We start from the raw sequence: 23,549 nt of genomic DNA, 5'->3' as shown, positions 1-23,549 counted from the left end.
ATGTCAATGAGGTTACAAGTATTTTCAGTTTTACTGGGTCATAAAGGAGAAGAAAACAGGCTTTTTTTAATTTTTTAATTTTTTTTATTTATTTTTTGTCCACACAGTCTTTATGGTCTGAACTTATCTCCAGTTTAGGTGTTGCAAAGAAATGCCCAGAGTTTGACTTCATTATTTTACTCCTTGAACTGATGGTACAAAATTGAAAAGAACAAAATCAAAAATAAAATATAAAAAGAAAATTGACCCTATAGTTTGGAATGGATTGTCTTAGATTATTAAAACATAGGACAGACTTATTTCTGGCAGAACACTTTTAGTACAGACTTACAGTGTGAAGTTACAGTGTAAGGGGGTCTTTGTGTAACCATGACTTAAATTTTACGAGAGTTTATTTGGAAGCAGAACATAATTCTAAAGTGTATTTACATGAGAAATACAATGGGGATTGATGGATAATTACTCCTTGCAGGTGGGGTTTGTGTCACTGACTGAGAATACAAAAAAAAAATGCAGATAAATAATCTGCTTGGGGTGGAAATGCCTGGTTTATTAAGGGCAAATAAATAAGACCTAGTATTCCGATAAATGTAGTAAAAACTTGTTCATTATTGAATCCACTTCCATATTCTTCCCCAAAGTATTATTTGAGATAGTGATGACATTTTAATATCTGTAGGAAAATCGGTATGTTTCTCTGTCTTAAAATTACTACCTACCCATAGGACATAAGGGTTTCTCTGATATTTTGAACTAGGAAAAAATACACTTCTCTGGTTTTCATAAGTAGACTCTTCTTTAGTTCTCCTCACCTTAGTATGAAAAATGAAAATTGATCAAATTTTAAGTCTTTTGGAGAGGCTAATTGTCCAAGGATTCATTTGAATTGGGAATTTTCGATTTCATAGAATCATAGAATATCCCGAGTTGGAAGGGACCCACAAAGATCATCGAGTCCAACTCCTGGCACCACACAGGTCTACCCAAAAATTCAGACCATGTGACTAAGTGCACAGTCCAAACACTTAAACTCTGACAGGGTTGGTGCAGTGACTACTTCCCTGGGGAGCCTGTTCCAGTGTGTGATAACCCTCTCAGTGAAGAACCTCTTCCTGATATCCAGCCTGAACCTTCCCTGTTGCAGCTTGACATCATTCCCGCAGGTCCTATCACAGGTCACTAAAGAGAATAGGTCGGTGCCTGCCCTTCCACTCCCCGTCATGAGGAAGCTGTAGACCATGATGAGGTCTCCCCTCAGCCTCCTTTTTTCCAGGCTGAACAGGCCAAGTGACCTCAGCCTCTCCTCATACGTCTTCCCCTCTAGGCCCTTCACCATCTTCATAGCCCTCCTCTGTACACTTGCTAATAGTTTCACGTCCTTTTTGTACTGTGGTGCCCAGAACTGCACACAGTGCTTGAGGTGAGGCTGCACCAGTGCAGAGTAGAGTGGGACAATTGCTTCCCTTGACCAACTAGTGATGCTGTGCTTGATGCACCTGAGGATATGGTTGGCACTCCCGGCTGCCAGGGCACACAGCTGGCTCATCACCTTGCTATCAACCAAAACCCCCAGATCCCTCTCTGCAGGGCTGCACTCCAGCGTCTCATCACTGAGTCTGTACGTATAGCCAGGGTTGTCCCATCCCAGGTGCAGGACCCAGCATTTGCTCTTGTTAAACTTCATGAGGTTGGTGATCGCCCAGCTCTCTAATCAGTCCAGATCTCTCTGCAAGGCCTTTCACTATGCCTGACTCATCAAGAATCATTTACTTTCAGAAGATGTCCTGTTACAGAATTAACTTTTTATACTTTTCTTCACTCTGTTTTCTATGCTACTTGTCATCAACAGGTTGCTATCCCAGATGCCCTGAGAAGACACCCATTTATAATGAAGAGACAAAGGAATGTGTGACTTCAGATAAATGTTGGTGTTATGTCAATGGTAGTCCTGTTCGCCCTGGTGAAGAAATACCTACAGAAAACTGTACAAAGTGGTGTGTAAATATGCAAAAATATTTGCAACAATTCAGGAAATAATTTATGTATGCTGAGCACCTCATTTACTTTACTGTGCCTTAAGCATGTATTTTAATAAGCAGAGATACAACTTCAACTGAAGAACTGATATATTCTAACATTTATTAATACAAGTCAGAGTAACAATGCCATTTATTCTAGATGAGACATAAACTTAAGAAATGCTGCACTTCCAATACATACAGATTCAAAATTTTTCATCCATAATTTTACAGACCCATAATAATACAGATTTCAAGTTGATAGTGTCTTTCCAATAGGTCTATTAGTAAAACAAACAAACAAACAACCTTTAAATATACTCTTAGAAGTGTCATAAGTGATACAGTGACATGAAGCCTGGCTGTGTCTCTAGAACAACCTTTTGATTTTCATGACTCTTTGGGAAGAGAGGGGCTAGTTTGCCTTGCATTCTCATTTAAGACTAGGATTTCAAAGTTACTGTAATCTGAAATGATCTGTACTAGCCCTGCAGGAGGTAGCTGAGTCTTAACTGCTCATTCCTAGAACCTTATTAATGGTAGAATTGCCATCTGTGACTCTACATGATGACCAGAGACAAAAAGACAAAAACAAAAAAAACACTGATCTAGCTGAACATTTACCACTCAGACAAATGTCTTTTATTACTGCCATGTTGCAACTTGCAACATAAAGCAGTTTATGATAGCTTAAGATGCTGCACTTAAAGAATGCAAGTAATAACTTAGTTTGAATGAAATCGTGATAGGCAATATTGGGAAATGTTATACAGAAAAGTATCCAGTAGTATGAATGAAGACTAAGCAACAAATTTGTACACTTCTGTATTCTTGGTCTGCTAGCAGGGAGACATAAAACATCTGTAACATTTTAATTTTTGAAATTTTTGCTTTTAGTGTCTGTGGCCCCTCAGGATCCATTGATTGTGTACCACTCCCAGGTAAATAATGTCTGTTTGTTTTTAGAAAAACAGGTAGAAATAAATGCATAGAACTGCTATGTCTGTTTCTACAAAGGCTTTGTACTGATTTGGAATAATTCTTTCCAGTGCAAGTGAAAGTTGTGGCCAAAGAAATCTGGGCAACACTTTTGCTGAACCTAGCTGTTAGTACTTGTTCAATCTTTTTCTCATGTCCCTGTATTCTTTCCTCCCATGTCCCATATCCAAACTAATGGATTTCACTACAAGAGTTTGCACTTTCAGACCACGTAGTATTATTAAAAAGTGTCAGATACAAACCTAAGTTGCAGTTTCTCTCAATGTCTTTTTAAGCCTGGTTTGTAAGTCTGTTCTTCCAAGTCACTTTATATAGGGCTTTGTTAGATATGTTTTAACATTCCTCTAAACGTAAAGATAAATCAGTGCATTAGATCTAACCTTCAGGTATAACTATGAGATGGGCATGCATGACACAGCATTTAAATGCTTATTTGTATCCTTGGCAGGTCCATAAGTATTTTGCCTTTGTCTTCTGATAGCATTAGTAGACAAATTGCATATAAAAGCTCTTTCTTGCAGCATGTCCTTGTGTCATCAATGGAACGAGATACGAAGTGGAAGAAACTGTGGCAGTAGTACAGGATGGCGACATGTGCACAATATATATTTGTGCAGCAAATGGAACTATAGTTCCTGGAAAGATTGTTCCTTGTCCATCAACTACTTCACCTTTGACACCGACATCACCTTCAACACATTCTCCAACTTCAACCATTATAACCAGCAGTGGTACAACTACAATTACAACCATAGGTAAATATTCAACAGAGATCCACATCTATAAATTACTTTCTTTAAGGAAAATATTTTAAAGATAGAATGTGCAAGTATCATACTTATCATAGTTGCTTACCATAATTGACACAGCTAGAGCAATACTTACGGATAGTTTTATCACACTGCACTAAGAAAGATTTTTAATACTTTGAATTGATTTACATTTTGTGGAAGAAATTGTAACTATAAATGTACAGGATTCCCTCCTTTTAGCATCCTGCTGATAATAGAAATTGTCTTAGTAGTCACAGCAAAAAAAATCGTAATTAGAATATTTAAAACTAGTATTATATGGTTTTCTAAAAGTTGCAGAGTATGAAGGGGTTTTTTTGTTTGTTTGTTTGTTTTTCAGTTACAACTCCAGGAACTACAAGTAAGTTTTAAATAATAATGAAAATAAATTAAAAAAAAAGTTCCTATAAAATGTCAAAAGAACTTCTAAAGGATTAGTAAGTTGAAGATGACTACTACAGAAATACATTTTTAAAATGTTTGGTTTTAAAACCAAAAAATATCTGTTTTTAAAGACCTGAAATTGTAAAAATGTGACAAGTATACTGAGAAGAAAGACCTTTAAAGCCTCCAGGTTGGTGATTTTATTTTTATGTAAAGCTTCCTGTTGAAGAAACTGGTAACATTGAACCAGTTTTAGAATTCTTTTGTCTTGCAAAAATGACAAATTGCAATGCATCACTTTAATCATTAATGGAGTACAATACAAAATGAACCTACTCAGAATTTCCTCTGTGAGCTCAGATGCTGAACCTCTGTCTTTTCTTGCAGCTCCATGCCTTGAATTAATCTGTGATTGGTCTCAGTGGTTTGATGTTAGTAAACCTGAAGAAGGTGGTGGTGACTATGAAACCTATGATGAAATAAATAAACATGGACATGAAATATGTGGTCATCCTGAAAACATTGAATGCAGGGCTAAAGATAAGCCTGATTTAAGCTTAGAGCAACTTGGCCAGAAAGTGGAGTGTAATGTTACATATGGACTCATCTGTAAAAATGAGGAGCAAGCAACAAGTATCTGGCGTCTTTGCTATAATTATGAAATCAGAGTAAGCTGTTGTGAGTGGAAGGAAATTCCTTGTAGGACTCCAGCCACAAGCCCAGTCACCATCAGAACAACAATACCCACAACTACTGCAACCCTGCCAACAAAATCAACTACCAGCCCACCAATAACCACTCCAGCCACCATAAGCCAGACCACGCCATCTGTTACCAGCCCAGTAACTTCAGCCTCCACAGGTATTTAGCAGACCAATACTCTCTTTTCTTGCCTTGCCATAGGATAAATAGCACGTTGTCAGCTACTTAAGGCATGCCATCTCTGTGACAGATACTGAGCTGGTGCGAAATCTTACTTTGCTGGTTTTGAGCTGTATCCTTCCACTGAAGAGAACATTCTCAGAAGGACCCGTTGTGCGAGATTAGAATAGACCTTGATTTGGAGTACTATCATTTTAAGCATCATCTGTGCAGGGTTGTGCAGAATTTCTTCCCCTTATCCTGCTTTCCTTCTGTCAATACTGATACTTGACTGTGGTTGTAGGTCTAGGGAGGAAGAATTGCCTTGGTAGCCTTCACGGAACTATATAACCCTGCCAGTTGTCACTTGCCATGAGCTGTGGCCTTTGGCTATTGAGACTCACTAGTACTTCTTTGAATCTCTTACTCAGACTGCCATTGCACCACAGGGAGGTGTCATGAAGTTCAGACAGGAACATATCCCTGTGTGTACTTCCTTCCCTGACTACACCTTCCCCTCTTAGCTCTCACTGAGATATCTCTGAGATAGTGAGGTGTTCAGAATGATAAGGCAAAGGTGGGAAGAACCACAGGGCCTTTCTCCTCCTCATGTCTTACCCACTGTGGGGTACATTTCATCTAGTGAGAAGCTGACCAGAGCAACATCCCAACTGTCTTCACTAGTTAAGGGGTGTCTCAACCATGTCTGTATACTGAATTGGCTGATTTTCCTAGTCTGCATTCTGGAGTCAGAAAAGAAGGACTAGTGATATAGACCTATAGACCTTTGTTGCAGCAAGATTGGGCTGACCACTGTAGGTTTGTGGCACAGTCCTACCTTCTGTTCAGTAAATCTTCTGTCCTACTCATGCATCTGCTTCCACCTTTACCTGTTGTCTCTGTCCCTCCTGTTCATAATTGTTCCTCTTGTTGATGTCTCCCAGTACCAACCACTACTCCCACACCAACTTCATCGGAGTCTTCCAGCAGCACAACCACCAGCACGCCACCCTTGAGCACCTTAAGCACCAGCAGCACCCTGGGGACAACAACAACAGTTCCTGGCACATCAGTACCCACTCCAACTATTACAAGCACGGTCCCATTAACAATAAGAACTCAAACCCAGCCGCCTCCAACTGAACTACCAAGTAATTCTCTGCTCTGTGTTGTCATGTGTTGCCTTAGTATGGGGGAAAAGATCTATTGGCTCCTTAACAGTCTTCACTGTGGTGCTTTGCAGAAAGCTGTTGATGTAGATTTAAAAAAAAAAAAAAAAAAAGAAAGAAAAAGGCTCCTGAGCTCTAGGGTACTAAGCTCTCTATTTAGGAGTGAGAGTGCACAACATATTTCTGTGTCTCAGTTCCAATTCTTTGATTATCTTAAGCATGAGGATATTATTTTCATGGTGCTTCTGCCCATCTTAGGCAGCTGTGCTGATGAAATGTCTGGCTTTCACTGATATTTGGCTTCATCCATCAGCTGGAGAGGACATGCACAGCAGGATGTGTGGTGTGCAATGGCAGTGGGGTTGTTTTTTGTGGCACTGTCATTTCAGACACAGTTGGGGCATGGCTTTTCAGACTTTATTCCCTTAATTCTTCTGCATTGACTCTGTGGTTGTTCCTGCCACTCACCTGCAGTTCTAGCTCTAGGAAGGCAGGTTTTAAGTGGTAGGTTTGAGGAAAGGCTTTAGACCATAGCTAGACCCTTGCTACAGACCAAGACTCTGGGAAGACAGATTCTGTCAGAGTTCCTATGACCATTCTTCACACTGCTAGAAAGCAGCCTGACATTTTGGCAGCAGTGTGTGTCCTGTGCCTTCCTTCTCACTTTGTGGTCATGATCCTCTCCCGTGTTTTGCCCTGAGATAGAACAGGTGTTGTGATTGGGAAGAGAAGGTGCAAGAGTTTTGGCAGTGTCTTTTTGGTCGTGTTCCACTTAATGTTTTTCACTTACACCAGTTTCTTGCCACAACAAGCCCCAAACAGCACATCGCCCTTATCATGAGAGGGAATCACATGTGGGTTGACAATGCCAGTGTTCTGAATCAGGGAGGGGGAGGATGTAGGTGAGTGGCAATGCCCAAGGTGCACCCTTGTGTGCGGTGGAGGACAATTGCACCACTCATGAGTATGCTGTTTCTGTCCCTGCTGTTCCTAATTGTTCTTCTTTCTGATGTCGCACAGTAACAAGTTGTGACTGCATATGGACACCATGGATTGATGTGAGTAAGCCAAACATTTCTGATGTAAACAGTGGTGACTACGAAACCTTTGAAAATATCAAGAACCACAACAGCACCTGGGAATGCATAAAAGCTGAGAATATATCATGCAGAGCAACAAACCATACGAACACTTCCCTTGAAGATTTAGGGCAGAACGTGGAATGTAATGTTAACACAGGGCTCATCTGCAATAATAAAGATCAGGTAAACAGCAATAATAAATACTGCCATAATTACGAGATCCGTATTTGCTGCATCCAAAACGAGACTTGCATTACAAGTACAGAATACAGCACCAGTAGGCCCACAACACTCTCCACAACAACAAGAACTGCTTCGACTATAACTCTGTGGACAACAACTCACCCACCAGTCTCAACGACAGGTCCCAGCAGTACCACCAGTGGCACAATGCCCTCCAGCAGCAGCACCCCAGGGACAACGCCTGTTACTCCTCCACCAACCACGTCCCTGATTACCCTGACTACTACCAGCGCATCCCCGCCGACGCCGACACACACCACCTCCCTGTCACCACCGTCCTCGACAAGCAAAGGTAATTGTCTGGCCATGGGGACACGGGTTTCCTTGTAGGGAGAGAAATGAAGGTCTGTGAGCACCTCGACTTGTGTGCACTTTCTGTGTGGCATGAGGGCTGGGAGGAGTTGTTGAGCCTTCCCGAAAAGCGCTGGTGCACAGTGCTTGACCTGGGGCTGGCTGTGTGGAGGTGAGGAGGGTGCAGGGGTCCTGGGCAGAAGCTGTGGTGTTGCCTGACGCCGCAGGGCTCTGTGGACGCCGTTCCAGCCTGGGGCCTCTGGGTAGCTGAGTCAGATCGGGATGGGAGTGGAAGTCATCTGAGTGCCATGCAAGCCGTAGGAGATTTTGTCTGTGATCCCCACGTTCTTCTGCAAGAAACACGCAGAGAACTGGTTCTGCTTTATTCCTGTCGGCATTTCCTCTGCTCAGGTTGATGGCATTTCCTGAGGTTGCTGGAAAGCCACGGAGGTTAATACCAAACGCCGTTTGCCGGTTTGCAATAAAGCACTGTGTTTTCTCAGGAACCAGTTCCCCCGGCTCCACAACCGTTGAAACTGTGTCCACCACCACTCTCCCGCCAACACCGACGACAGGTCCCACTCCCCCCGGTACCACAACTGTGCCTCTGTCAACTACCACTCTGGGTCCCAGCAGTACCACCAGTGGCACGACGTCCTCCATCACCACCTCCTCCACGACAAATGGTATCAATGGTACACAAATATCCACCCTGGTTTGATGCCTGGTTTTCCAATGAAGTGGGTCTTTTTTTCTTTTCCGCCTCTCATTTTTGGTGGTGTTGCCGTGCAAGTTTTCTACTTCCTTCCCTTTCCTCTCTTGTATTTCCTCTGTGGCCGTTACTGCCATTGAAGTGTAGGTGTGGCTCTGGGAAGGTAGATATTCCCTGTCAGAATTCTGCAGAAGGTTTCAGATGGCAGCCCACCTTTTGCTAGGGTTCGGACTCTAGGGCAGCCCTTATGTCTAATATATGCTGCTATGGCTGACCATTAGATCTGTCTAAACCTGTCTGAAGTGATTCCTTCCTTCCGCTTTCTAACTGTTTGCTTTTGTTTTTGTTCCCCATTAGAACCGTGCACAGTACCACCAGGGGGCTGCACCTGGACTGACTGGATCGATGAGAGTTACCCAGAATATGGCTCAAACGGTGGTGATGATGAGACCTTTGAGAGCATTCAGATAAATAGGCCTCCATGGAACTGTGCGAAGGTTGAGAATATTTCATGCAGAGCAGAGAAATATCCTGACAAACCCATTTCCGATTTAGGGCAAAAAGTGGAATGTAACGTTAACACGGGGCTCCTCTGTAAAAATGAGGATCAGAAGCCAGGAGGCATAATTCCCATGCCAGTCTGCATCAATTACCAGATCAAAGTCTGCTGTGTGCCTGAACTACCACCGTGGTGTACTACATCTACTACAACGACAACCAAACATTCCATATCCACAGAATTAACCATTACAACGACAACGAGCACTCCTTCCACTACAACAACAACAAAATCCACTCTCCCGCCAACATCGACGCCAGGTCCCAGCAGTACCACCAGTGGCACGACGTCCTCCAGCAGCAGCACCCCGGGGACAACGCCTGTTACTCCTCCACCGACCACGTCCCCGACTACCCTGACTACTACCAGCACATCCCCACCCACGCCGACACACACCACCTCCCTGACACCACCGTCCTCGACAAGCAAAGGTAATTGTCAGGCCATGGGGACACGGGTTTCCTTGTAGGGGGAGAAATGAAGGTCTGTGAGCACCTCGACTTGTGTGCACTTTCTGTGTGGCATGAGGGCTGGGAGGAGTTGTTGAGCCTTCCCGAAAAGCGCTGGTGCCCAGTGCTTGACCTGGGGCTGGCTGTGTGGAGGTGAGGAGGGTGCAGGGGTCCTGGGCAGAAGCTGTGGTGTTGCCTGACGCCGCAGGGCTCTGTGGACGCCGTTCCAGCCTGGGGCCTCTGGGTAGCTGAGTCAGATCGGGATGGGAGTGGAAGTCATCTGAGTGCCATGCAAGCCGTAGGAGATTTTGTCTGTGATCCCCACGTTCTTCTGCAAGAAACACGCAGAGAACTGGTTCTGCTTTATTCCTGTCGGCATTTCCTCTGCTCAGGTTGATGGCATTTCCTGAGGTTGCTGGAAAGCCACGGAGGTTAATACCAAACGCCGTTTGCCGGTTTGCAATAAAGCACTGTGTTTTCTCAGGAACCAGTTCCCCCGGCTCCACAACCGTTGAAACTGTGTCCACCACCACTCTCCCGCCAACACCGACGACAGGTCCCACTCCCCCCGGTACCACAACTGTGCCTCTGTCAACTACCACTCTGGGTCCCAGCAGTACCACCAGTGGCACGACGTCCTCCATCACCACCTCCTCCACGACAAATGGTATCAATGGTACACAAATATCCACCCTGGTTTGATGCCTGGTTTTCCAATGAAGTGGGTCTTTTTTTCTTTTCCGCCTCTCATTTTTGGTGGTGTTGCCGTGCAAGTTTTCTACTTCCTTCCCTTTCCTCTCTTGTATTTCCTCTGTGGCCGTTACTGCCATTGAAGTGTAGGTGTGGCTCTGGGAAGGTAGATATTCCCTGTCAGAATTCTGCAGAAGGTTTCAGATGGCAGCCCACCTTTTGCTAGGGTTCGGACTCTAGGGCAGCCCTTATGTCTAATATATGCTGCTATGGCTGACCATTAGATCTGTCTAAACCTGTCTGAAGTGATTCCTTCCTTCCGCTTTCTAACTGTTTGCTTTTGTTTTTGTTCCCCATTAGAACCGTGCACAGTACCACCAGGGGGCTGCACCTGGACTGACTGGATCGATGAGAGTTACCCAGAATATGGCTCAAACGGTGGTGATGATGAGACCTTTGAGAGCATTCAGATAAATAGGCCTCCATGGAACTGTGCGAAGGTTGAGAATATTTCATGCAGAGCAGAGAAATATCCTGACAAACCCATTTCCGATTTAGGGCAAAAAGTGGAATGTAACGTTAACACGGGGCTCCTCTGTAAAAATGAGGATCAGAAGCCAGGAGGCATAATTCCCATGCCAGTCTGCATCAATTACCAGATCAAAGTCTGCTGTGTGCCTGAACTACCACCGTGGTGTACTACATCTACTACAACGACAACCAAACATTCCATATCCACAGAATTAACCATTACAACGACAACGAGCACTCCTTCCACTACAACAACAACAAAATCCACTCTCCCGCCAACATCGACGCCAGGTCCCAGCAGTACCACCAGTGGCACGACGTCCTCCAGCAGCAGCACCCCGGGGACAACGCCTGTTACTCCTCCACCGACCACGTCCCCGACTACCCTGACTACTACCAGCACATCCCCACCCACGCCGACACACACCACCTCCCTGACACCACCGTCCTCGACAAGCAAAGGTAATTGTCAGGCCATGGGGACACGGGTTTCCTTGTAGGGGGAGAAATGAAGGTCTGTGAGCACCTCGACTTGTGTGCACTTTCTGTGTGGCATGAGGGCTGGGAGGAGTTGTTGAGCCTTCCCGAAAAGCGCTGGTGCCCAGTGCTTGACCTGGGGCTGGCTGTGTGGAGGTGAGGAGGGTGCAGGGGTCCTGGGCAGAAGCTGTGGTGTTGCCTGACGCCGCAGGGCTCTGTGGATGCCGTTCCAGCCTGGGGCCTCTGGGCGGCTGAGTCAGATAGGGATGGGAGTGGAAGTCTTGCGTTTGCTGCTGCGGGGCTTCGTCCTTCAGCTGGAGAGAACGTCCTGAGCGGGAGGCGGTGTGTGCGAGGCCAGGGGGGCTTGTCTTTTGCGTCCATGTGGTTCCAGGCGCTGTTGGGACGCTGCATTTGCTGACGTTCTTCCCTTTCTTGTGCTGCATTAGCCCTGTGCTCTTCTGGTGTATGCAGTGCTCCTGCATCTCCTACGCATATCTTCACGGCTCGCTGTACTAGCACAAAGGTAGCCGGTTCTGAGGCAGGCCTCTGTGTGTCCTCAACAGTTTCTAACAGTGGTAACGGAAAGCAATTGTGGCATTCAGGCCCAGAGCGAGAGCTTGCGTGCTCACAAGAGAAGGATGAAGCAGCACAGTGAGCCCGACTTTCCTAGCCCAGCCTGGGAATATGTGGGGGAGCGGTTTCCAAGGGGCTGGCTGAGGTCTAGCGCAGATACTGCTGCAGCAGCTGCTTAGCCTCAGAGGAGCCAAGGCCCACAGAGAGGAAGGGCTTCTGGAGTGAACACGCCCCCTGATTTCACGCACATGGAGCGGGGATCTGTCCATGGCGTATAGGGTGAGAGCAATAGGGAAGGAAGCAAAGAGCTGGCTGACGAACTCGGTGAATTCGTCTGGATTTGGGAGTGCTGAGCTCTTCTGTGCAGTGTAGAGTTTTCAGGCTCCAGAGGGCTGTTGCATGCAGCGTTGTTCCCTGCAGAAGTGTTGGCATCTGAGTGCCGTGCAAGCCGTGGGAGATTCGGTCTGTGATCCCCACGTTCTTCTGCAAGAGCCACGCGGAGAACTGGTGCTGCTTTATTCCTGTCGGCACTTCCTCTGCTCAGGTTGATGGCGTTTCCTGAGGTTGCTGGAAAGCCACGGAGGTTAATACCAAACGCCGTTGCCGGTTTGCAATAAAGCACTGTGTTTTCTCAGGAACCAGTCCCCCCGGCTCCACAACCGTTGAAACTGTGTCGACCACCACTCTCCCGCCAACATCGACGACAGGCACCACTCCCCCCGGTACCACAACTGCGCCTGTGTCGACCACCACTCTCCCGCCAACATCGACGCCAGGTCCCAGCAGTACCACCAGTGGCACGACGTCCTCCAGCAGCAGCACCCCGGGGACAACGCCTGTTACTCCTCCACCGACCACGTCCCCGACTACCCTGACTACTACCAGCACATCCCCACCCACGCCGACACACACCACCTCCCTGACACCACCGTCCTCGACAAGCAAAGGTAATTGTCAGGCCATGGGGACACGGGTTTCCTTGTAGGGGGAGAAATGAAGGTCTGTGAGCACCTCGACTTGTGTGCACTTTCTGTGTGGCATGAGGGCTGGGAGGAGTTGTTGAGCCTTCCCGAAAAGCGCTGGTGCCCAGTGCTTGACCTGGGGCTGGCTGTGTGGAGGTGAGGAGGGTGCAGGGGTCCTGGGCAGAAGCTGTGGTGTTGCCTGACGCCGCAGGGCTCTGTGGATGCCGTTCCAGCCTGGGGCCTCTGGGCGGCTGAGTCAGATAGGGATGGGAGTGGAAGTCTTGCGTTTGCTGCTGCGGGGCTTCGTCCTTCAGCTGGAGAGAACGTCCTGAGCGGGAGGCGGTGTGTGCGAGGCCAGGGGGGCTTGTCTTTTGCGTCCATGTGGTTCCAGGCGCTGTTGGGACGCTGCATTTGCTGACGTTCTTCCCTTTCTTGTGCTGCATTAGCCCTGTGCTCTTCTGGTGTATGCAGTGCTCCTGCATCTCCTACGCATATCTTCACGGCTCGCTGTACTAGCACAAAGGTAGCCGGTTCTGAGGCAGGCCTCTGTGTGTCCTCAACAGTTTCTAACAGTGGTAACGGAAAGCAATTGTGGCATTCAGGCCCAGAGCGAGAGCTTGCGTGCTCACAAGAGAAGGATGAAGCAGCACAGTGAGCCCGACTTTCCTAGCCCAGCCTGGGAATATGTGGGGGAGCGGTTTCCAAGGGGCTGGCTGAGGTCTAGCGCAGATACTGCTGCAGCAGCTGCTTAGCCTCAGAGGAGCCAAGGCCCACAGAGAGGAAGGGCTTCTGGAGTGAACACGCCCCCTGATTTCACGCACATGGAGCGGGGATCTGTCCATGGCGTATAGGGTGAGAGCAATAGGGAAGGAAGCAAAGAGCTGGCTGACGAACTCGGTGAATTCGTCTGGATTTGGGAGTGCTGAGCTCTTCTGTGCAGTGTAGAGTTTTCAGGCTCCAGAGGGCTGTTGCATGCAGCGTTGTTCCCTGCAGAAGTGTTGGCATCTGAGTGCCGTGCAAGCCGTGGGAGATTCGGTCTGTGATCCCCACGTTCTTCTGCAAGAGCCACGCGGAGAACTGGTGCTGCTTTATTCCTGTCGGCATTTCCTCTGCTCAGGTTGATGGCGTTTCCTGAGGTTGCTGGAAAGCCACGGAGGTTAATACCAAACGCCGTTGCCGGTTTGCAATAAAGCACTGTGTTTTCTCAGGAACCAGTCCCCCCGGCTCCACAACCGTTGAAACTGTGTCGACCACCACTCTCCCGCCAACATCGACGACAGGCACCACTCCCCCCGGTACCACAACTGCGCCTGTGTCGACCACCACTCTCCCGCCAACATCGACGCCAGGTCCCAGCAGTACCACCAGTGGCACGACGTCCTCCAGCAGCAGCACCCCGGGGACAACGCCTGTTACTCCTCCACCGACCACGTCCCCGACTACCCTGACTACTACCAGCACATCCCCACCCACGCCGACACACACCACCTCCCTGACACCACCGTCCTCGACAAGCAAAGGTAATTGTCAGGCCATGGGGACACGGGTTTCCTTGTAGGGGGAGAAATGAAGGTCTGTGAGCACCTCGACTTGTGTGCACTTTCTGTGTGGCATGAGGGCTGGGAGGAGTTGTTGAGCCTTCCCGAAAAGCGCTGGTGCCCAGTGCTTGACCTGGGGCTGGCTGTGTGGAGGTGAGGAGGGTGCAGGGGTCCTGGGCAGAAGCTGTGGTGTTGCCCGACGCCGCAGGGCTCTGTGGATGCCGTTCCAGCCTGGGGCCTCTGGGCGGCTGAGTCAGATAGGGATGGGAGTGGAAGTCTTGCGTTTGCTGCTGCGGGGCTTCGTCCTTCAGCTGGAGAGAACGTCCTGAGCGGGAGGCGGTGTGTGTGAGGCCAGGGGGGCTTGTCTTTTGCGTCCATGTGGTTCCAGGCGCTGTTGGGACGCTGCATTTGCTGACGTTCTTCCCTTTCTTGTGCTGCATTAGCCCTGTGCTCTTCTGGTGTATGCAGTGCTCCTGCATCTCCTACGCATATCTTCACGGCTCGCTGTACTAGCACAAAGGTAGCCGGTTCTGAGGCAGGCCTCTGTGTGTCCTCAACAGTTTCTAACAGTGGTAACGGAAAGCAATTGTGGCATTCAGGCCCAGAGCGAGAGCTTGCGTGCTCACAAGAGAAGGATGAAGCAGCACAGTGAGCCCGACTTTCCTAGCCCAGCCTGGGAATATGTGGGGGAGCGGTTTCCAAGGGGCTGGCTGAGGTCTAGCGCAGATACTGCTGCAGCAGCTGCTTAGCCTCAGAGGAGCCAAGGCCCACAGAGAGGAAGGGCTTCTGGAGTGAACACGCCCCCTGATTTCACGCACATGGAGCGGGGATCTGTCCATGGCGTATAGGGTGAGAGCAATAGGGAAGGAAGCAAAGAGCTGGCTGACGAACTCGGTGAATTCGTCTGGATTTGGGAGTGCTGAGCTCTTCTGTGCAGTGTAGAGTTTTCAGGCTCCAGAGGGCTGTTGCATGCAGCGTTGTTCCCTGCAGAAGTGTTGGCATCTGAGTGCCGTGCAAGCCGTGGGAGATTCGGTCTGTGATCCCCACGTTCTTCTGCAAGAGCCACGCGGAGAACTGGTGCTGCTTTATTCCTGTCGGCATTTCCTCTGCTCAGGTTGATGGCGTTTCCTGAGGTTGCTGGAAAGCCACGGAGGTTAATACCAAACGCCGTTGCCGGTTTGCAATAAAGCACTGTGTTTTCTCAGGAACCAGTCCCCCCGGCTCCACAACCGTTGAAACTGTGTCGACCACCACTCTCCCGCCAACATCGACGACAGGCACCACTCCCCCCGGTACCACAACTGCGCCTGTGTCGACCACCACTCTCCCGCCAACATCGACGCCAGGTCCCAGCAGTACCACCAGTGGCACGACGTCCTCCAGCAGCAGCACCCCGGGGACAACGCCTGTTACTCCTCCACCGACCACGTCCCCGACTACCCTGACTACTACCAGCACATCCCCACCCACGCCGACACACACCACCTCCCTGACACCACCGTCCTCGACAAGCAAAGGTAATTGTCAGGCCATGGGGACACGGGTTTCCTTGTAGGGGGAGAAATGAAGGTCTGTGAGCACCTCGACTTGTGTGCACTTTCTGTGTGGCATGAGGGCTGGGAGGAGTTGTTGAGCCTTCCCAAAAAGCGCTGGTGCCCAGTGCTTGACCTGGGGCTGGCTGTGTGGAGGTGAGGAGGGTGCAGGTGTCCTGGGCAGAAGCTGTGGTGTTGCCTGACGCTGCAGGGCTCTGTGGATGCCGTTCCAGCCTGGGGCCTCTGGGCGGCTGAGTCAGATAGGGATGGGAGTGGAAGTCTTGCGTTTGCTGCTGCGGGGCTTCGTCCTTCAGCTGGAGAGAACGTCCTGAGCGGGAGGCGGTGTGTGCGAGGCCAGGGGGGCTTGTCTTTTGCGTCCATGTGGTTCCAGGCGCTGTTGGGACGCTGCATTTGCTGACGTTCTTCCCTTTCTTGTGCTGCATTAGCCCTGTGCTCTTCTGGTGTATGCAGTGCTCCTGCATCTCCTACGCATATCTTCACGGCTCGCTGTACTAGCACAAAGGTAGCCGGTTCTGAGGCAGGCCTCTGTGTGTCCTCAACAGTTTCTAACAGTGGTAACGGAAAGCAATTGTGGCATTCAGGCCCAGAGCGAGAGCTTGCGTGCTCACAAGAGAAGGATGAAGCAGCACAGTGAGCCCGACTTTCCTAGCCCAGCCTGGGAATATGTGGGGGAGCGGTTTCCAAGGGGCTGGCTGAGGTCTAGCGCAGATACTGCTGCAGCAGCTGCTTAGCCTCAGAGGAGCCAAGGCCCACAGAGAGGAAGGGCTTCTGGAGTGAACACGCCCCCTGATTTCACGCACATGGAGCGGGGATCTGTCCATGGCGTATAGGGTGAGAGCAATAGGGAAGGAAGCAAAGAGCTGGCTGACGAACTCGGTGAATTCGTCTGGATTTGGGAGTGCTGAGCTCTTCTGTGCAGTGTAGAGTTTTCAGGCTCCAGAGGGCTGTTGCATGCAGCGTTGTTCCCTGCAGAAGTGTTGGCATCTGAGTGCCGTGCAAGCCGTGGGAGATTCGGTCTGTGATCCCCACGTTCTTCTGCAAGAGCCACGCGGAGAACTGGTGCTGCTTTATTCCTGTCGGCATTTCCTCTGCTCAGGTTGATGGCGTTTCCTGAGGTTGCTGGAAAGCCACGGAGGTTAATACCAAACGCCGTTGCCGGTTTGCAATAAAGCACTGTGTTTTCTCAGGAACCAGTCCCCCCGGCTCCACAACCGTTGAAACTGTGTCGACCACCACTCTCCCGCCAACATCGACGACAGGCACCACTCCCCCCGGTACCACAACTGCGCCTGTGTCGACCACCACTCTCCCGCCAACATCGACGCCAGGTCCCAGCAGTACCACCAGTGGCACGACGTCCTCCAGCAGCAGCACCCCGGGGACAACGCCTGTTACTCCTCCACCGACTACGTCCCCGACTACCCTAACTACTACCAGCAAATCCCCACCCACGCCGACACACACCACCTCCCTGACACCACCGTCCTCGACAAGCAAAGGTAATTGTCAGGCCATGGGGACACGGGTTTCCTTGTAGGGGGAGAAATGAAGGTCTGTGAGCACCTCGACTTGTGTGCACTTTCTGTGTGGCATGAGGGCTGGGAGGAGTTGTTGAGCCTTCCCGAAAAGCGCTGGTGCCCAGTGCTTGACCTGGGGCTGGCTGTGTGGAGGTGAGGAGGGTGCAGGGGTCCTGGGCAGAAGCTGTGGTGTTGCCTGACGCCGCAGGGCTCTGTGGATGCCGTTCCAGCCTGGGGCCTCTGGGCGGCTGAGTCAGATAGGGATGGGAGTGGAAGTCTTGCGTTTGCTGCTGCGGGGCTTCGTCCTTCAGCTGGAGAGAACGTCCTGAGCGGGAGGCGGTGTGTGAGAGGCCAGGGGGGCTTGTCTTTTGCGCCCATGTGGTTCCAGGCGCTGTTGGGACGCTGCATTTGCTGACGTTCTTCCCTTTCTTGTGCTGCATTAGCCCTGTGCTCTTCTGGTGTATGCAGTGCTCCTGCATCTCCTACGCATATCTTCACGGCTCGCTGTACTAGCACAGAGGTAGCCGGTTCTGAGGCAGGCCTCTGTGTGTCCTCAACAGTTTCTAACAGTGGTAACGGAAAGCAATTGTGGCATTCAGGCCCAGAGCGAGAGCTTGCGTGCTCACAAGAGAAGGATGAAGCAGCACAGTGAGCCCGACTTTCCTAGCCCAGCCTGGGAATATGTGGGGGAGCGGTTTCCAAGGGGCTGGCTGAGGTCTAGCGCAGATACTGCTGCAGCAGCTGCTTAGCCTCAGAGGAGCCAAGGCCCACAGGGAGGAAGGGCTTCTGGAGTGAACATGCCCCCTGATTTTACGCACATGGAGCGGGGATCTGTCCATGGCGTATAGGGTGAGAGCAATAGGGAAGGAAGCAAAGAGCTGGCTGACGAACTCGGTGAATTCGTCTGGATTTGGGAGTGCTGAGCTCTTCTGTGCAGTGTAGAGTTTTCAGGCTCCAGAGGGCTGTTGCATGCAGCGTTGTTCCCTGCAGAAGTGTTGGCATCTGAGTGCCGTGCAAGCCGTGGGAGATTCGGTCTGTGATCCCCACGTTCTTCTGCAAGAGCCACGCGGAGAACTGGTGCTGCTTTATTCCTGTCGGCATTTCCTCTGCTCAGGTTGATGGCGTTTCCTGAGGTTGCTGGAAAGCCACGGAGGTTAATACCAAACGCCGTTGCCGGTTTGCAATAAAGCACTGTGTTTTCTCAGGAACCAGTCCCCCCGGCTCCACAACCGTTGAAACTGTGTCGACCACCACTCTCCCGCCAACATCGACGACAGGCACCACTCCCCCCGGTACCACAACTGCGCCTGTGTCGACCACCACTCTCCCGCCAACATCGACGCCAGGTCCCAGCAGTACCACCAGTGGCACGACGTCCTCCAGCAGCAGCACCCCGGGGACAACGCCTGTTACTCCTCCACCGACCACGTCCCCGACTACCCTGACTACTACCAGCACATCCCCACCCACGCCGACACACACCACCTCCCTGACACCACCGTCCTCGACAAGCAAAGGTAATTGTCAGGCCATGGGGACACGGGTTTCCTTGTAGGGGGAGAAATGAAGGTCTGTGAGCACCTCGACTTGTGTGCACTTTCTGTGTGGCATGAGGGCTGGGAGGAGTTGTTGAGCCTTCCCGAAAAGCGCTGGTGCACAGTGCTTGACCTGGGGCTGGCTGTGTGGAGGTGAGGAGGGTGCAGGGGTCCTGGGCAGAAGCTGTGGTGTTGCCTGACGCCGCAGGGCTCTGTGGATGCCGTTCCAGCCTGGGGCCTCTGGGTAGCTGAGTCAGATCGGGATGGGGGTGGAAGTCATCTGAGTGCCATGCAAGCCGTAGGAGATTTTGTCTGTGATCCCCACGTTCTTCTGCAAGAAACACGCAGAGAACTGGTTCTGCTTTATTCCTGTCGGCATTTCCTCTGCTCAGGTTGATGGCATTTCCTGAGGTTGCTGGAAAGCCACGGAGGTTAATACCAAACGCCGTTTGCCGGTTTGCAATAAAGCACTGTGTTTTCTCAGGAACCAGTTCCCCCGGCTCCACAACCGTTGAAACTGTGTCCACCACCACTCTCCCGCCAACACCGACGACAGGTCCCACTCCCCCCGGTACCACAACTGTGCCTCTGTCAACTACCACTCTGGGTCCCAGCAGTACCACCAGTGGCACGACGTCCTCCATCACCACCTCCTCCACGACAAATGGTATCAATGGTACACAAATATCCACCCTGGTTTGATGCCTGGTTTTCCAATGAAGTGGGTCTTTTTTTCTTTTCCGCCTCTCATTTTTGGTGGTGTTGCCGTGCAAGTTTTCTACTTCCTTCCCTTTCCTCTCTTGTATTTCCTCTGTGGCCGTTACTGCCATTGAAGTGTAGGTGTGGCTCTGGGAAGGTAGATATTCCCTGTCAGAATTCTGCAGAAGGTTTCAGATGGCAGCCCACCTTTTGCTAGGGTTCGGACTCTAGGGCAGCCCTTATGTCTAATATATGCTGCTATGGCTGACCATTAGATCTGTCTAAACCTGTCTGAAGTGATTCCTTCCTTCCGCTTTCTAACTGTTTGCTTTTGTTTTTGTTCCCCATTAGAACCGTGCACAGTACCACCAGGGGGCTGCACCTGGACTGACTGGATCGATGAGAGTTACCCAGAATATGGCTCAAACGGTGGTGATGATGAGACCTTTGAGAGCATTCAGATAAATAGGCCTCCATGGAACTGTGCGAAGGTTGAGAATATTTCATGCAGAGCAGAGAAATATCCTGACAAACCCATTTCCGATTTAGGGCAAAAAGTGGAATGTAACGTTAACACGGGGCTCCTCTGTAAAAATGAGGATCAGAAGCCAGGAGGCATAATTCCCATGCCAGTCTGCATCAATTACCAGATCAAAGTCTGCTGTGTGCCTGAACTACCACCGTGGTGTACTACATCTACTACAACGACAACCAAACATTCCATATCCACAGAATTAACCATTACAACGACAACGAGCACTCCTTCCACTACAACAACAACAAAATCCACTCTCCCGCCAACATCGACGCCAGGTCCCAGCAGTACCACCAGTGGCACGACGTCCTCCAGCAGCAGCACCCCGGGGACAACGCCTGTTACTCCTCCACCGACCACGTCCCCGACTACCCTGACTACTACCAGCACATCCCCACCCACGCCGACACACACCACCTCCCTGACACCACCGTCCTCGACAAGCAAAGGTAATTGTCAGGCCATGGGGACACGGGTTTCCTTGTAGGGGGAGAAATGAAGGTCTGTGAGCACCTCGACTTGTGTGCACTTTCTGTGTGGCATGAGGGCTGGGAGGAGTTGTTGAGCCTTCCCGAAAAGCGCTGGTGCCCAGTGCTTGACCTGGGGCTGGCTGTGTGGAGGTGAGGAGGGTGCAGGGGTCCTGGGCAGAAGCTGTGGTGTTGCCCGACGCCGCAGGGCTCTGTGGATGCCGTTCCAGCCTGGGGCCTCTGGGCGGCTGAGTCAGATAGGGATGGGAGTGGAAGTCTTGCGTTTGCTGCTGCGGGGCTTCGTCCTTCAGCTGGAGAGAACGTCCTGAGCGGGAGGCGGTGTGTGCGAGGCCAGGGGGGCTTGTCTTTTGCGTCCATGTGGTTCCAGGCGCTGTTGGGACGCTGCATTTGCTGACGTTCTTCCCTTTCTTGTGCTGCATTAGCCCTGTGCTCTTCTGGTGTATGCAGTGCTCCTGCATCTCCTACGCATATCTTCACGGCTCGCTGTACTAGCACAAAGGTAGCCGGTTCTGAGGCAGGCCTCTGTGTGTCCTCAACAGTTTCTAACAGTGGTAACAGAAAGCAATTGTGGCATTCAGGCCCAGAGCGAGAGCTTGCGTGCTCACAAGAGAAGGATGAAGCAGCACAGTGAGCCCGACTTTCCTAGCCCAGCCTGGGAATATGTGGGGGAGCGGTTTCCAAGGGGCTGGCTGAGGTCTAGCGCAGATACTGCTGCAGCAGCTGCTTAGCCTCAGAGGAGCCAAGGCCCACAGAGAGGAAGGGCTTCTGGAGTGAACACGCCCCCTGATTTCACGCACATGGAGCGGGGATCTGTCCATGGCGTATAGGGTGAGAGCAATAGGGAAGGAAGCAAAGAGCTGGCTGACGAACTCGGTGAATTCGTCTGGATTTGGGAGTGCTGAGCTCTTCTGTGCAGTGTAGAGTTTTCAGGCTCCAGAGGGCTGTTGCATGCAGCGTTGTTCCCTGCAGAAGTGTTGGCATCTGAGTGCCGTGCAAGCCGTGGGAGATTCGGTCTGTGATCCCCACGTTCTTCTGCAAGAGCCACGCGGAGAACTGGTGCTGCTTTATTCCTGTCGGCATTTCCTCTGCTCAGGTTGATGGCGTTTCCTGAGGTTGCTGGAAAGCCACGGAGGTTAATACCAAACGCCGTTGCCGGTTTGCAATAAAGCACTGTGTTTTCTCAGGAACCAGTCCCCCCGGCTCCACAACCGTTGAAACTGTGTCGACCACCACTCTCCCGCCAACATCGACGCCAGGTCCCAGCAGTACCACCAGTGGCACGACGTCCTCCAGCAGCAGCACCCCGGGGACAACGCCTGTTACTCCTCCACCGACCACGTCCCCGATTACCCTGACTACTACCAGCACATCCCCACCCACGCCGACACACACCACCTCCCTGACACCACCGTCCTCGACAAGCAAAGGTAATTGTCAGGCCATGGGGACACGGGTTTCCTTGTAGGGGGAGAAATGAAGGTCTGTGAGCACCTCGACTTGTGTGCACTTTCTGTGTGGCATGAGGGCTGGGAGGAGTTGTTGAGCCTTCCCGAAAAGCGCTGGTGCCCAGTGCTTGACCTGGGGCTGGCTGTGTGGAGGTGAGGAGGGTGCAGGGGTCCTGGGCAGAAGCTGTGGTGTTGCCTGACGCCGCAGGGCTCTGTGGATGCCGTTCCAGCCTGGGGCCTCTGGGCGGCTGAGTCAGATAGGGATGGGAGTGGAAGTCTTGCGTTTGCTGCTGCGGGGCTTCGTCCTTCAGCTGGAGAGAACGTCCTGAGCGGGAGGCGGTGTGTGCGAGGCCAGGGGGGCTTGTCTTTTGCGTCCATGTGGTTCCAGGCGCTGTTGGGACGCTGCATTTGCTGACGTTCTTCCCTTTCTTGTGCTGCATTAGCCCTGTGCTCTTCTGGTGTATGCAGTGCTCCTGCATCTCCTACGCATATCTTCACGGCTCGCTGTACTAGCACAAAGGTAGCCGGTTCTGAGGCAGGCCTCTGTGTGTCCTCAACAGTTTCTAACAGTGGTAACGGAAAGCAATTGTGGCATTCAGGCCCAGAGCGAGAGCTTGCGTGCTCACAAGAGAAGGATGAAGCAGCACAGTGAGCCCGACTTTCCTAGCCCAGCCTGGGAATATGTGGGGGAGCGGTTTCCAAGGGGCTGGCTGAGGTCTAGCGCAGATACTGCTGCAGCAGCTGCTTAGCCTCAGAGGAGCCAAGGCCCACAGAGAGGAAGGGCTTCTGGAGTGAACACGCCCCCTGATTTCACGCACATGGAGCGGGGATCTGTCCATGGCGTATAGGGTGAGAGCAATAGGGAAGGAAGCAAAGAGCTGGCTGACGAACTCGGTGAATTCGTCTGGATTTGGGAGTGCTGAGCTCTTCTGTGCAGTGTAGAGTTTTCAGGCTCCAGAGGGCTGTTGCATGCAGCGTTGTTCCCTGCAGAAGTGTTGGCATCTGAGTGCCGTGCAAGCCGTGGGAGATTCGGTCTGTGATCCCCACGTTCTTCTGCAAGAGCCACGCGGAGAACTGGTGCTGCTTTATTCCTGTCGGCATTTCCTCTGCTCAGGTTGATGGCGTTTCCTGAGGTTGCTGGAAAGCCACGGAGGTTAATACCAAACGCCGTTGCCGGTTTGCAATAAAGCACTGTGTTTTCTCAGGAACCAGTCCCCCCGGCTCCACAACCGTTGAAACTGTGTCGACCACCACTCTCCCGCCAACATCGACGACAGGCACCACTCCCCCCGGTACCACAACTGCGCCTGTGTCGACCACCACTCTCCCGCCAACATCGACGCCAGGTCCCAGCAGTACCACCAGTGGCACGACGTCCTCCAGCAGCAGCACCCCGGGGACAACGCCTGTTACTCCTCCACCGACCACGTCCCCGACTACCCTGACTA

At 51.0% G+C, this 23,549-nt stretch overlaps 1 protein-coding gene across 1 annotated transcript in view; it reads left to right on the top strand.

The window, feature by feature from the left end:
* MUC2 (mucin 2, oligomeric mucus/gel-forming) overlaps nucleotides 1–23,549 on the top strand; it is a 76,854-nt gene that overhangs the window by 21,401 nt on the left and 31,904 nt on the right. The window contains exons 26-41 of the mRNA XM_032187963.1: nucleotides 1,850–1,994; nucleotides 2,916–2,959; nucleotides 3,539–3,772; nucleotides 4,149–4,169; nucleotides 4,580–5,053; nucleotides 5,998–6,204; nucleotides 7,243–7,833; nucleotides 8,342–8,413; nucleotides 9,370–9,540; nucleotides 10,609–11,241; nucleotides 12,537–12,776; nucleotides 14,072–14,311; nucleotides 15,607–15,846; nucleotides 17,142–17,381; nucleotides 18,677–18,916; nucleotides 19,985–20,617. Of these exons, the coding sequence (XP_032043854.1) occupies nucleotides 1,850–1,994; nucleotides 2,916–2,959; nucleotides 3,539–3,772; nucleotides 4,149–4,169; nucleotides 4,580–5,053; nucleotides 5,998–6,204; nucleotides 7,243–7,833; nucleotides 8,342–8,413; nucleotides 9,370–9,540; nucleotides 10,609–11,241; nucleotides 12,537–12,776; nucleotides 14,072–14,311; nucleotides 15,607–15,846; nucleotides 17,142–17,381; nucleotides 18,677–18,916; nucleotides 19,985–20,617 (4,425 nt within the window). The remainder of the gene's footprint in view (nucleotides 1–1,849; nucleotides 1,995–2,915; nucleotides 2,960–3,538; nucleotides 3,773–4,148; nucleotides 4,170–4,579; nucleotides 5,054–5,997; nucleotides 6,205–7,242; nucleotides 7,834–8,341; nucleotides 8,414–9,369; nucleotides 9,541–10,608; nucleotides 11,242–12,536; nucleotides 12,777–14,071; nucleotides 14,312–15,606; nucleotides 15,847–17,141; nucleotides 17,382–18,676; nucleotides 18,917–19,984; nucleotides 20,618–23,549) is intronic.

The sequence above is a fragment of the Aythya fuligula genome, chromosome 5 (assembly GCF_009819795.1).
Source record: "Aythya fuligula isolate bAytFul2 chromosome 5, bAytFul2.pri, whole genome shotgun sequence".
Taxonomy (NCBI): domain Eukaryota; kingdom Metazoa; phylum Chordata; class Aves; order Anseriformes; family Anatidae; genus Aythya; species Aythya fuligula.
Note: the sequence above shows the minus strand (reverse complement) of the source record. Positions and strands in the feature narration are given on the sequence as shown.